The following is a 15446-nucleotide window of genomic DNA, read 5'->3' on the forward strand; positions in this document are numbered from 1 at the left end:
CACTCTTGGATTCATAAAGATTAAGATCATGGAAGAGTATGAGAAGCAATCAAGAGGATCGATTGGACATACCATGAATACAGATGAAGCCACGGCTTTGAAAACAATGGTCCGTAAACAGAAAACCGGATGTTACTATTGTGGGGGTCCCCATTTGAAAAGGGATTGTCCTGAATTGGGCAGAGGAAAGAAAAAGAAAGAATACAAAGTAAAATTAACTGAAGTCCAGGAAGAGTATGATCCATTGGACAATGATGAAACATACGAATGCCACTCTGCATGTGTGAGCACACAAAATATACCATTAGGTATGAAACAATGTCTTGCTGTGAAGACTACAAGGGATTGGTATGTTGATTCAGCAGCAACAGCTGACATGACAACTTCTTCAAAAAATTGAACAACAACAACCGTAAAATTGTTCGTGTGGCTGATGGAAGAGAAGTGCCTGCAAGCGGAGTTGGACATGGTGAACTAATTTGTGATGAAGATAGTTCAAATGGCAAGTTAAAATTAGATAATGTGTTATATGTACCACAATTAAATGGAAATTTATTGTCGGTCTTAAAAATGATGCAAAGAGGTTATGATGTGTATTTCGACAGCAAAACAATGCAGTGCTACATAAAACGAGATGGCAAGACACATGCAAAGGCTGAGCTTCGGGGATCACTATTTGTGTTGAGCCAACACAATGCCTTACAAGTATTATCTGTGCCCAAGAAACCAGTGTGTACATCTGTGGCACTTGAGGTGTGGCCACCGTGATCCATCTGTAATGCGTTATATGGCTGCCAAAAGTGTCAAGGGTGTGAAAATTAATGAGCGCGGGTGCACTGTGGGATGCGAAAGTTGCATGAAAAATAAAACGTCGCGGAAACCATTTCCAAAAGAATCGATGAATAGAAGTAGTACAAAGCTTGAGCTCTTGCACAGTGACTTGTGTGGACCCATGCAAGTGAGAACCCTTGGTGGAAATAGATATTACATAATGATTATAGATGATTATACTGGTTATACCAAAATTTATCTGTTGAAGCACAAGTCCGAGGCTAATGTAAAAATAAAGGAATATGTAAATTATGTTGAAACACAAATGGGATGCAAGGTGAAAAAGTTCTGATCTGATAGAGGAACTGAGTACATGAATGAAGACCTGCGTAAATTTTTCAAAGAACATGGTATTAAAGTTCAGACCACAGCACCAGATTGCCCTCAACAGAATGGCAAGGCAGAACAGAAAAATTGCTCTCTTTGTGAGATGGTAAGAACAATGCTACATGATTCAGAATTAGGAAAATGCTACTGGGGTGAGGCATTAATGATGGCAAATCATATCCAGAACAGATTACCATCAAAAAAGGACCCAATCACACCATATGAGAAATGGCAAGGTAAGAAGCCAAATATTGAGTACTTCCGCCATTTTGGATGTATTGCTTACACAAGAGTTCCTTTTGGAGTAAGAAAGAAACTGGATGTAAAGGCAACTGAAACAAGATTTGTGGGATATGAAAGTGGCAGCAAGGCATATCGATTGCTGGATATCGTAACCAAGAAAATTAACATAAGTCATGACGTTGTCTTCATAGAAGGAGATCCACATGACAACATGGGCTCGATTAACAATTCATTCCTCCCACATTACCACAGTGAAGATGACAGCAAAAGCGAAGTGGATGTTAACCTAAATGAAAGAGCTATCTTTAACAAGCAATCTGAGGACAATCTGCCACTCCGTCGCTCTACGAGAAACAAAGGTCGTCACCCAGACAGATTGATTGAAGCAATGCCAAGTACGGTTGTTTCTGAACCGAAAACCTACGATGAAGCCGTCAACGGAAAAGATGAAAATGAGTGGATAAAGACAATGGATGTGGAAATTTGTGCACTCAAGAAAAATGGAACATGGTTGTTGGCCAATCCACCACCAGAAGCAAATGTTGTTGGAAGCAAATGGATATATAAAATTAAACGTGATCCACATGGTAAACCGACAAGATACAAAGCCCATCTGGTGGCACAAGGCTTCAGTCAAAAATACGGGGAGGATTATGACCAGTTATTTGCTCCAGTGGCAAAGCCAACAACCCTTAGGATCTTGCTCACTTTAGCAGCTAAACGTAAAATGCATGTGAATCACTATGACATTGAAACAGCTTTCTTGAATGGCGACCTACACCATACAGTGTACATGCAGCAACCTAAAGGCTATGACACAGAGGAACCGAGCAAAGTTTGCAAGCTTGTGAAAAACCTTTATGGATTGAAACAGGGAGCTACTGAGTGGAACAGAAAATTGCATGAAAATACTGACTGAATGCGGTTTTGCGCAGAGCATAAATGACCCCTGTCTGTACACTGGAAAAAGATGCTATGCAACAATGTACATCATTGTACATGTTGATGATGTAATTGCAGCATCAACCTCCAAAGAAGCATTAGATTGGCTTGAAGTGGAAACTAACAAATATTTCCACATGAAAAACCTCAGAAATATCGATCATTACCTCGGAATCAAATTTGATCGAGATGGTGATGGAATATTCCATCTAAATCAAAAACATTTTATAACTGACAAACTAGTAGAATTTGGACTCCAAGGTGCAAAAACTAGCAAGATTCCCCTTGATCCTGGATATTACAAAATTAAAGAGAGGGAACCAAGGATGGAAAGTAACAAACTGTACCTCAAGGATATAGGTAGTTTACTGCACCTTGCAACTAACACACGCCCAGATATATTGGCAGCAGTTTCCATCCTCGCCCAGTGTACTAAGGAACCGAGAGTAGCTGACTGGAATGAGGTGAAGAGGTTGTTTCGATATCTGAAGGGAATAGCTGATTGGAAACTGAAATTGGGTGAGAAGAGCAACACTAGAACCACACTAGGATGTTTCGTCGATTCAGACTGGGCAGGTGATAACACAGATCGAAAGTCGCATACAGGGTATGTCTTTAAATATCAAGACAGTCCTGTATCCTGGTACAGTAAAAAGCAAAGTAATGTGACACTGTCCTCGACTGAAGCTGAGTACGTTGCACTTTGTGAAGCCGCTCAAAAGGCTGCTTGGCTGAAGTGAGTGTTTCTGGACCTTGGGGAAGCCGTCGATAAGAAAGTAACTATGTACGAGGATAACCAAAGTTGTATGAAAGTGGCAGAGAATGATCGTGCGAGTCAACATACGAAGCATATTGATGTCAAATATCATTTTGTAAGAAATGAAGTGAAGAATGGGAATGTATGTATTATGTACTGCCCTACCAAGGAAATGGTAGCAGACATTTTAACAAAACCAGTGTGTACTGGAAAACACGTTAAATGTTCTAGACAACTTGGACTCGATGACTGTAAGCAAAATGGGACAAATCATTGAGGGGTAGTGTTAAATTTCTTTCCTGTCATTACCTATGTGTGTAGCAATGATTTGTATTATATAACTTTTGTATTATTTTTTCTTATAAAAATAAATGGCCATGACGTGGCGCCTCTATCGAGCCCGCCACTTTTTGGTTTGGTATAACTTTGGAACGGACCAACGTAGTCGTGTATGATTTTTTAAACTTATTTGTAAGGTATCCTGCTCACTATCTGCGAACACATAACTTGCAACAGTGATACATTTAACACAGGTAAACTTCTTGGTAAGGCAAGAGAACAAGACCAAGACTATTGTGTAGTAAAAGACTTGATGAAACCTTCTTATGGCTCAGGACAAGGTGTTACAACTGACAATTTTTTCATCATAGCTGCTTTGGCCAATTTTTTACTAACCAAAAATCTTACATTGCTTGGGACAGTTCATAAAAACAAAAATGTCACACAAAATAAACTGAAGGTATCTTCTCACCTAGAACATTCCTTAAGATTTGCTTTTAAGAAGCTTTGCTTACTAAGAAGTTGACAATAGTCTCCTAAATGACAAAAAATAAAATGGTAAATTTGTTCTTTTCAACATCAATGTGATAGTATTTCTGAAGAAAATAATGAGAGCTGTGCTAGGAAAACTGTCCACTGGCCTTACAGACTTTTTATGAATATGTGAGATGTATGTGCAGTAATGAGAAGCATCCAGATTGGAAAAAGGAGTGAGTTGCTGTTGATGAATATTTCCTTTGGGACTTGCAAATGATTTAGTTAAAAAAAATATGAAGTTTTGTGCTAGTTACAATAAAGTTTTACAGTCATAAAAAGCTAGTATATTGCAGCATTGAAGTTCCTGGTTGTCTTCAAGATAATACAGTCAAACTAAGAAAATGTAGATGATGTTCAAATGTCCCCGAAAAGAAGAAAAAGAGTAAAGTAACCTGTAATACCTGCAAAAACATCATACATGAAGTCCATCAAAGAAGAGCTACCATAACTGTGTGTGTTGAATATGCTATTGAGTAATGATAAAGATATAGCAGATATCTTCAGTTTATTACACAAAACAATAGTTTACGATTTTCATATATTTATATTAGTCATTTTTTGATGTTTTTATTGTATGAATGAAGTTTTTAATTATTTTCTTTTTAGAGTTTATCTTGAGTTTGCTACTTATAATTAATCTCACTTGTTTTTATAATGGAATAATGTCAATAAAAGTTTTCAATATAATTTTTTGAACTGTTTAAAACATTTTAGGAACATTTACAACAATAAATTTCAGAGAAACTTCCAAGGCACTTTAGTTACTGAAGTTCAGTCATTATGTGGGTTTCATTAGCTTTGGTATTTAAAGGTTAATAAAATATTCTCTCAGGTTACATAAGTAGCAGAAATTGAAGTTCATTACTTCATGAAATAATATCATTAAAAAAAATTGAAAATGGAAGCAAATAAAAATAACACCTGTTGTGACAGTGATGTGGAAAATATTGCCTCAGAGAATTTTGCTTCAAATAGTAAAGGCAATAAAGCAAAGCAATTGGCCTCTATCAGCACAATGGAATTTTACTGTATTTTCTACAACATAAGGTTGGAAACAAATTGAGCCAGAGTACAATCGGTGAAATGCAGCTTGAGTTTGAAGTTATTTGTTTAACTGTTTCAAGAATTTAGTACAAGGCCAAAGAACAATATGAAAAATGAGATATTTATGCTGACATTTCATCTAAAAACAAAAAAAAACAAAGGAATATGTAGCCAAAGGTTCAAGAATTACTCCAACAATTTAAGCAAGGTTAAACATATCCCTTTCAATTGTTGAGGCACAATCCACAGTTATATATATATATATTTATTTATTTATTTAAGTTAATTTCTCTCTTGAAATATCTGAGTGTTAACTTGGGAATTCCATTCACAAAAGACAAACTGTGCATATATATATATATTCATTGATATATATATATGTCAATGAATCAATGACAGTGAAACCAAATGGAGTAATATTTATATTAGCAGTAAGTTATAAGAGAATTAAACAAAGTTTATATGAATTTAATATAAAAATTTCCAGTATAAGAGTTCTGTACACCATATTATGAAATAAAAATAAATGTGTTATGTATACCTTATTATGGGAAAGGGATAATATTATCTTCCATATAATCAGAAAAACTTATTTCTGTATCTTGTAATATAAGCTCAAGCATACAATTTGGCCCTCAAATTGAAAATAATTGGGTCTTTCTGATTTACATTATCATATAATCTTGTTTGTGCAGTGGGTGATCAGTTAACGAACATAATCCATTCCAAAACCATGTTTGCTATCCGAATTTTTCGATAACTGATTATCAATTTATCACATATTTTTATGGGAATTTGATTAATTCATTCTGGAGACCCCAAAAAATAAATAAAAAATTATATACTTTCTTACTATGTTTATGTATATGTAATAATAAAAATACATATATACACAGTCTTGCATTTTTATCAGTCATTTTTTTTCTGTTTGTGGGACGTTAAATAATCTGTCCAATATCGATTGCTTTTCTCTCATCTTCAAGATTTTTCAGAAGTAATTAATAACATTGTTGTTGTAGAGATTCCCAAAGTCTATTATTATCAATCTAGTTTGGATGCCATTCTAAGACTGTTCCTCCCATTTCTTCAAAAATCTTTAATAGCAGATGTTGGCATTGATCCTCTTTTGTCTTCCTCCTTTTCAAAAAAAAAAAAAAACTGCTGAATTTCTTGGAGTTCTTCTGTTGTCAGATCAGTTTATGGTTCCATTACAAGCTCTTCAATGCTATTTTCATTCACCTCCAATTCCAGATCTATAGCAGTTGTCACATTTTCATCCATAATTTCAGGGACATCAACTCTGTCTTCCTTTAGGCAGGAGGGACACAGCTTTTGCCAAGCAGAATTCACCTGTCATTGAGTGACATTCGACCATACTTTTTGAATGAGCCATATAGCTTCAAGAATATCAAATTTTTCTTTCCAAAACGTTTTTAATGTCATCATTGAGGAGAAGTGACATGCTTCAAAACACTGACGGAACAGTGCTCAAATGTACAATTTCTTGAAACCTGCAATAACCTCTTGATCCATTGATTGTATTAACAAAGTGGTATTCGGAGACAGAAACTGAACTGTCAGCCGAAGAAAGTCTTCCAGCAAATTATTTTCAAGGTCTTTTGAGTGTCCTGATGCATTGTCCAATAGCAACAGTGCTATCAATGGCAATTCATTGATCTGACGGTAATACTTGATGCTTGAAGCACAAATTTCAAACAGCCATTCCTTGAAAAGAGCCTGCAAGACCCATGCCCTTTTATTCGATCCCCACATCACTGGCAGTCTTTCTTTAATTATGGATTTTTTTTGAATGCTCTAGGATTCTCAGAATAATAAACAAGAAGTGGGATAAACTTCAAATTACCACTAGCATTAGCTCCCAAAAGTAACATCAATCGGTATTTCATGGATTTATGCCCAGGGATATTTTTCTTGTCTTTCGTGATGCAGGTACAGTTTGGCATGCGCTTCCAAAATAAACCAGTTTCATCACAATTGAAAATTTGTTGTGGACGATATCCTTTTTTAATGAATTCTTCAAATTTGAGACAGAACTTCTCAGCTTCATCGTCTGCACTAGCAGACTTGCAGTGAATTACATGTTTAATGTCATATCTCCTTCTAAACTTTGCAAACCATCCATTGGTAGCCTTGAATCCTATCTCCTCATGTGACAAATGTGCAGTTATTCAAAAATTTCTCTGGCTTTCTCTTAAATGATAGTCATACCAGTTACATTTCTTTTCATTTCCCTTTCTTTTATCCAAATTAAAAGCAATCTCTCCATTTTTTCATGGATGGCACATCTTTGTTTCTCAGATGTGATTTTCATTACTCCTTTAGCTCCTTGAATCTTCTTGATTATATCTTTCTTAGCTAACATTGTGACTACTGTACACCTGTTCAAGCCATATTGCCTAACAACGTCAGATATCTTCTGCCCACTCTCTACCTTGGCTGTTATCTCTTGCTTGGTTTCTATGGTGAGCATGTTTCTTGACACTCCATTCTTTTTAGACTTCATAATATTATTAGTTTTTTTTAAAATAAAAAGTTCAGAAAAGCACTCACAAAAATTCAGAGAACAAAAATCAACTAGTGCACAAAAAAATTATGTAAATGTGAGGCCCAAATGATATTCGAAATTTTGCTATTAAAACGTTAATGAATATCTGATAAGATAGTTAAATTCTCACCATTTGAAAATAAAAACTGACACAAAACTTAACAACTGTCTGACAGTCTTGCAAAGACTATAAAAATTATTTGTCAGAAAGGTAAACAAAAAGCTGGAATTACAAGGGAGAGTTTTAAAGTTCAAAAGAATACTATCTGATTGATATTGGGTTGAGCATTGATGTCGACATCTCCCATGCTCTGAAAGGTTTTGAATTATTACCTGGAGACAAGGGAAAATCAATCGGTATTCGTTATTTCACACCACTTCTTTTTGTGTTTGTTCTGTGAGGTGTTCATTGTCCAAACATAAAAATCTTTTGCAAAAGTGTTCATTATCCAATTTATTTGCAGTCTGAACTGTTCATTAACCAATCACCCACTATATATATATAAATAAATAAATAAATAAATTTCAGAAATATATTTACATCTTTTTGTAATTTTTCTTTAATTTTTTTCTCTTCACTTAACTCTTGACTTAATGAAGATATTTTCTTTTCCAGTTCTGTGATTTTATGAAACAGATTTACACTGAAAAAAGATTTAACAAATTATTGAAATACTTCCCATCACATCATTAAAAAACTAGATTTTTACATAACTTTAGAAATATTTTTTAGACATCATTAATCTTATTTTCAGCAAATATCTTTGAGGATAACAGTGAAAATGTTCTAAAAACATTCTAAAGTTATTAAAAACCAAGCTTTTTGTATGATATTTGTGTGTAACATTTTTATTAGATAGCCTAAGAATAATTGAAAACATTTACCAAATTATTATACAATATATTCCTTATGATTATTATTAGCACTTTTGTTTCTTTAGAACTTGATAATATACTCTAGTAGAGTATAAGAGGATTTCTGTTCATCTGAATATGTTATGTGTTCATTTACTTCATAGTTGTATGAGGTGTAATCAATAAGTTCTGAGAATTATTTTTTTAAAATACAGTAAATGAAGGCACTTATCACCACTTAAGATTGGTTTCTTTCAAAGTAGTCTCCTTGAGATGCACTTTTTCCAGTGTTTTTGGAGCTACTGGAAACAGTTCCTGAATTTGGATTTTGAAATGGCCTTTAGAGTCTGTCACATTTTGTCTTATGGCTTCCATGTCTTTGAAAAAACATTCAAAGACATTTTCAAAGACCCTTCAATACAGTTTTCAGTTTCAAGAAAAAAAAATCATCAGAAGGAGCCAAATCTGACAAATACAGAAGATGTTCAACTAATGGTTTGTTCTCTTTGGCCAAATACTGATTCATAGACAGTGCCTTGTGACTGAGTGCTTTGTGGTAATGAAGAAACCATAACTTGAACTGCCATTTTTGTAAACTTTTATGGCCATTTTGTTTTCCCTAATTTCAGACAAAATTTGATTGCCACTCATTGTTTCTGCAGATCCGATATTTTAAATTGCATCGTTGGCAAACACAGACAATCCCTTCTTCCCTCTTTTCTGCCACTGCATGCAAGCCACCAAGATGACATCTGGTACAAAAACACCCTAGTATCTAGACTGTTGCCAAGGTGCAACATCTACTCACTAAAGTAAAAAAGTCTCACATCTTTTGTAAAAACCAAAAATAATTCTCAGAACTTATTGATCACACCTTGTATAAATCAAATTAACATTTTTATTCATGAATTCACTCTTTTATCAAAGAAATACTTTTGTTTACAAATGAACAAAAATGTTATTTCAAATAAAACTCTTTCAATTTACCTGTATCGAATTTTTAAGTTCAAAAGGCTTCAAAATAATACTGTACAGTGTAACCCCAATTTAAGAGTGTATCTTGTTCCTGAAAACCTCACATAAATCAAAATCTCATAAATAAGGAAGAGCTTTCTATTATTTGTTATGATTGAAATTTGTACCTGATTTCAATATAACTCAGTCACCCTACCCAAATTCTCCACATAATATTAAAATACTACAAAATATCTATTTTTCTATCAATCAATAATTCTAAATAAAATAAAATAAAATGAAACTTGATTAAATTATTCACAGATATAAAAGAAACAAATATGAAAGAGGAAAACCAAATGCATCATAAACAATTATCTAAGTTTCTAAATAAAGTATTTCTTTATTTAATGATTTAAAAAAATAGTTATTTAAGACAATAAGTAAGAAAAAATCAAATAGAATTAAATAAAACTATAACCAATAATTATTAATGGAAGTGTTTGTGTGTGATGACAAAATTTAAAAAAAAACTGCAACCACATTATAACAAATGGCACTACCTCTGTGCAACAATGTGAATGGAGACTGGAATCTAGAGGTTCTGGGTTAATTTGATGCAAGTAAAATTTGAGAGTAATCTTTATTATTATTTATTATTACAGTTTTTTGTATTTGTTATGCAAACATGCAATATTTCCTTGAATCAGTGCTGGAACTCAATTAGCTACCAGCCTTGAATAAGTACTCTGGCAATTATTTGAATTATAAGTTAAAATAAAAAGTTTGTAAAATTTTGGAAACTTTTATACTATCAATATTGAGTTTATTTCATTTCTGACTGTGGTAGAGTACAATATTGATAAAAATGCATTTCCAGAAAAAATTTATTATCCTCATACCAAGAATACAATGTCATATAAACAGGGCCATCAAGAGAGGAAGCTGGGAATTTTTCTCAAGGTCTAGAGAAAACTTAGAACTCTTAGTGGTTCCTATCCCTATAAAGTAATGTTATTTTTACTAACAAACAAGTAAAATGGCAAAGCCATTCTTGGGATGAGACTGTCTCGAAGACCATGAGCAACACATGCAAAAATCTCACACCTGTTTGTAGAAAGTCTCACCATTTTGTATTTTATTTTGACCCAGTTCTCAGTCCCCTGAGGTTTTTTTTACGTGCACATGACTTGGGCACCGAATACTCTGTGCCAAATTGCAACTCCTGACATGTACGCCGTTATACCTCTAAGGTGTGCAGCTGTTGACAGCAGCGTGATTTCAGAGATGAGACATAGTCTCGTCAAAAAATAAAATCATTATGAGTACTTTTTATTAATAAAGAAGTATTCTCTATATATTTCATTTGTTGAAAAAATGACAAAAGGGACCTGCTCTGCCCCAGGCTGCACACAGTACTCAATGGCCCTGCATATAAAAAATAGTGGTCTTATGCCAGTATTTGCTAGTAGTATTTGCTGTTGTGATTAGTTGGACTATTGAGAAAATCAAATAGTAAGTTGAAAATAATCATTTTTGTTATTAATTTACAGTAATAATTAAAAACACTGGAGTTACCTTTATAATTTAGCAATAAAGAGCCCTAGGTTTCTTTTTTAATTTTTGACTAAAAGCTGCATTGCTTTTGACCAACTGTATTAATGTATTGAAATGAAAAAAAATATTGTAGTAAAAATAATCAAAATTAAAAATTAAGGGATGAGTCTCGAATAGTCATCAGCCTTGAATAAATACTGGGGATTTTGACCTATACAAATGAATACAATAGTTACAATAGTTACGTAGTGTGGTAAAATAATCACTCTTCATAATGGAGTACATAAAAATTATATATATATATATGTTACAGTCAAAACCCGTTTTTAGTTAGAACGCGTTTTAACTAGTTGAAACTAGTTTATACTGGATGTCTTTGTTAAAACCCGTTTTGTCTAGTTAAAACTAGTTTTAACTCAAATTCATTTTTGACTAGCAGTAATTTCTAGTTTTAACTAGACAAAATGGGTTTTGTCTAGTTAATTTACTACTGTACATGTTTTGATTTTAGATAAAACTAGTTTTAACTTTTAACATTAGTTAAAACTAATTTTAGCTACATAAATATGTTTGGGGGAAATAAATAAAGTTATGTGTAGTGATTCAGGGAAAGATGCCTAACATTTTGCTTATGAAGGAAATTATAATGATAATTTGGGTTTTGGAGGCCTCTAACAAAAATATCATATTCTTGAGCATGTTTTTCAAATAAAAGTTTGGAGTATATCAAAAATAATTGTATATTGTGTTTGCAATGACGACTTTTTTACTGTCTGGCATTTTAGGCATCTCACCCTAAGTATCCGGGTGAGATGCCAAATGCCATTAGGGTAAGATAACAAATATAATTGAATGAAATTAATTTTCAAATATCTTAACCAAATTTAATTTATTGCATATGTAGTACAAAGTACTTCATAGTAAGTATAACAGCGCAGTATAAGTATTGTTAAGTTTCCGCCCATTCTAACGTGCTTTATAGCTAGCTGAAAGCTTTTTTCAGTGCAAAAACCTTTTTGAGAAGTCCTTATATAATTTCTATGCATATCCTGCAATAAAACAAGAAAACAAAAATTTATTTAAAATAGGCATATTGGAATTCAATTAACAAAAAATAGGCATGTTACCCCAAGAAAAATGTGGCACCTTTCCCATTTGTTGGGGTAAGATGCCTAGCGGAGTCACGTGTTCTAGCGTGTCTGATCGGGATCGGCAGTAGCTCACAATGGAAATTTTAGATCAAAAAATACACTTACGTAAAACCAGATAACCGGAGTGATTAGTATTCGGGTCTGGTTTTACGTAAGTATTGATTAGTATATCTGGTTTTACGTAAGTGTATTTTTTGATTGAATCACCGGTGTGTAAGGAAGATTGAGGAAATTTTAGAACCTTAACTACATCACACATTAATTTTTTTGCAATTTTTAATAAATTCTATTTTAACTTTTAGTTTTAAAATGATTCTAGAAACATTTCACAACAAAAACTTCGTTCTTATCTTGCTTTTATTCTTCTTGGATGTAGAAAATGAGGTAATAGTAGCCAACTACAGCTTTCCACACTCAATATTGGCCCAACGATTCATCATACAAACACATGACAATATCTGATGTCACTGTTTGAAAATATCAAAAAGTAGGCATCTTCCCCGCTTACCATCTTACCCCTGAATCACTCCATATGTTGCAGTCAAAACCAGTTTTTAGTTAGGATGCGTTTTAACTAGTTGAAACTAGTTTATACTGGATGTCTTTGTTAAAACCCGTTTTGTCTAGTTAAAACTAGAATTTACTGCTAGTCAAAAATGAATTTGAGTTAAAACTAGTTTTAACTAGACAAAATGGGTTTTAACAAAGACATCCAGTATAAACTAGTTTCAACTAGTTAAAACGCGTTCTAACTAAAAACGGGTTTTTACTGTAACATATATCATATATATATATATATATATATATATATTACATATGAATTGAACATATTGGTAAAGAAACAGTACTTATTTTATGAAAATATTCATATGGCCTAGAAATTAAAGTCAATTTTTTCTATTTCAAAACAAACACACTATTTTTTGTAGCATACATGCTTTGCCCACTTGTTTCCATTGAATGTATCAAAAATCTTGTATTGATTCGTCTGTTCACAGTGCCACTGCTTCTATTTTTTCATGACAGAAAAATGTGTCATGATGATTTTAAGCTAAGTATTTTATGTGCTGTTTGCTGCATAAAGATTTGTATCTAATCCTAAGTGATCAGCCCAATGGAAGTTGAGCAAATGCAACCAAGATCAGTTCTACCTGTTATCAAAGTGGTTTGAAATAGACTGTTTTGTTCTGCAATGTGCCAGGTAAGGAAAATGATTGACATGGGGATCTTTTAGGGCTCTCTGCCAATAATATTAAGTACTGCTCGCTATTATAGCCTTGTGTTCATCGCTCACACATCATGACATGTGCATGGCTAGAGCTTTTTATTGTGAGATTGTGAAATTATTTGCCATCGCATATCAGAAACTTCAATCTTTTCTTTATATAATTTTTCTTCCTTCTCAGGTTTCGTATGTTTATTCTTTTGAAATTTGATTAGATAAAGGAAAGAAACAAACATATCAAGTGTTGCTTCTCTGTAAATTATAAAAATTGCAGTAATCAAATTAAGTTTAATCATTTCATTTATAAAACATATGAAGTATAGTATAAGGACAAGGTAGAAATATGCAAAAATTTCCATGAATTTTAGCAGTTTTACCAGGACAAAACAGTCCATTTCAAACTGCTTAGATAACAAGTAGAACTGACCTTGGTTGCATGTGCTCAACTTTCACTCATGCTGATCGCTTAGAATTAGATACAAACCTTTATGCAGCGTATAGTACATAGAGTAAATGGTTTCATTTTTATCATTTTTTTTATAGTACTTGCATCAAATTATGCACACATCAAATTAACTAGACCTGCAAGCCATCTAATCATAGAGTATAGGGTATGTAAATATTGCTCAATATCTATATCTAAAACTAAATTATAAACTAAATCTAAATCTAAAACTAAATTATTAATTTATTCTAATTATATAACAATAATAGAGCGTTTTCTCTTGAATAAACTTGTATCATAATTATATCATTTTCTAATAAAATATGAAGATTTACAAAGAATATAATTATTTGAATATCCATTCTATAATCAATTTTATATTTAATTACTATTTAATATTTTAAATTAAATCATAATTGAAAAATTAACAAAGAATAAGGCATACTTATGTTGTAACTTTCCTAAAGTTGATGGAATTAATATCTTTTCTGCTAAGGATTGGACTGATTCATCTTCTACATTATCTAAATATGAAAAAATTTAACTTAAATATTTTTTATTTAATATATCTAATAAATAATTTTAAATTTATACTGTAAATAACTCCTAAGTCTGTGATTATTAGAACTTTATTACAATATATTTTGAATATATATTACATTTTACATTTAATATATTATATTTATTAAATATAAACTATTTTTAGGTATAAAAATTAAGTATTATTATTAATGTGCTTGTGTTTAACATGCGTAATTTTAATTTTTTAATTGCAGTCTGAATTTATATGCAAAACATTAAGTTTTAGCAGTCTAATCAGTGGTTATATTCCATTATTAATTTTATGAAGTCCAACACAAAAATAATTAAAATGATGTTGTAACTCTTTTTATTTATATGATTCAGAAAAGCCTTTGTGATCACTGTCACAGCAGTCCTATTTTGAGTTGGCACAGCTATATAAATTGCTTCCTGTTCAAAAGAATGGTACTGCTAATTCTCTCTAAACTATTCAGGAACTTTGTCGTTTTTTGCTTTCACCTCTTCTAATGATACAAAATGGATTGTTTTGAGCACAGACTTAACATTTGGGAACAGAAAAAGTTCCAGAGAGTAAGGTCTTAACAAATAAAAGGATGATGAAGAACATATATATTTTAAATGTGTAAGGAACTGAGTCCGAACCTTATTTTTTATTTTATTATTATTTCCGTTTTATTATCTTTTTGTTTGGGGTTTATGTTTATTTAGGACGAAGGTTCCCCACCACTCTCTTGTTACTAATGAAAAATGAAGAAAAAACAACTCACGGAGAAATAAGCACCATAGGAAACATCTTGCGCACTTGCGCTGCCCGGCGGAAGTAACAGTCTGCAGAGAAAAAAAAATGGAGGGGGAGTCCCCACAATCACTAGTAGAGAAATACTTGATAAACCGTCTTAAACATCCCAGAAAATTATGATAAATATTTTGTAAACGGTTTATAAGCTTTGTCGGAAACTTAAAGCTGCCAGAAAAGAAAGTTAATGTTAGCAACTAAGTATGTAAATAAGAGGAGTAACCCAGCTCAAGTGTGACGTCACCTCACAGTATAAAACCCGTACGTTAACCGAAGAAGGAGAGGTGATTTCCAAACCGAGGTGATTTCCAAACCGAGACGACTGTTGAGAGCGAGGTTAATTCGAAAGCGAAGTATTTTCTGATAGAAGTCCAGATTGATAATTGGACGATCC

At 32.6% G+C, this 15446-nt stretch overlaps 1 protein-coding gene across 4 annotated transcripts in view; it reads right to left on the minus strand.

Moving 5' to 3' along the window:
- LOC136969465 (uncharacterized protein PF3D7_1120000-like) overlaps positions 1 to 15446 on the minus strand; it is a 44333-nt gene that overhangs the window by 9909 nt on the left and 18978 nt on the right. For 3 of the 4 annotated variants that reach the window (XM_067263633.1, XM_067263632.1, XM_067263631.1), the window contains exons 3-4: positions 14159 to 14237; positions 8068 to 8170 (exon numbers count right to left, since the gene is read on the minus strand). In XM_067263633.1, the coding sequence (XP_067119734.1) occupies positions 8068 to 8170; positions 14159 to 14237 (182 nt within the window). Of the gene's footprint in view, positions 1 to 8067; positions 8171 to 14158; positions 14238 to 15446 lie in introns of those variants that run through there. The other variant, XR_010879831.1, reaches the window with a different exon arrangement.

The sequence above is a fragment of the Centruroides vittatus genome, unplaced genomic scaffold, assembly GCF_030686945.1.
Source record: "Centruroides vittatus isolate TY-2023 unplaced genomic scaffold, ASM3068694v2 contig_1788, whole genome shotgun sequence".
Classification (NCBI taxonomy): domain Eukaryota; kingdom Metazoa; phylum Arthropoda; class Arachnida; order Scorpiones; family Buthidae; genus Centruroides; species Centruroides vittatus.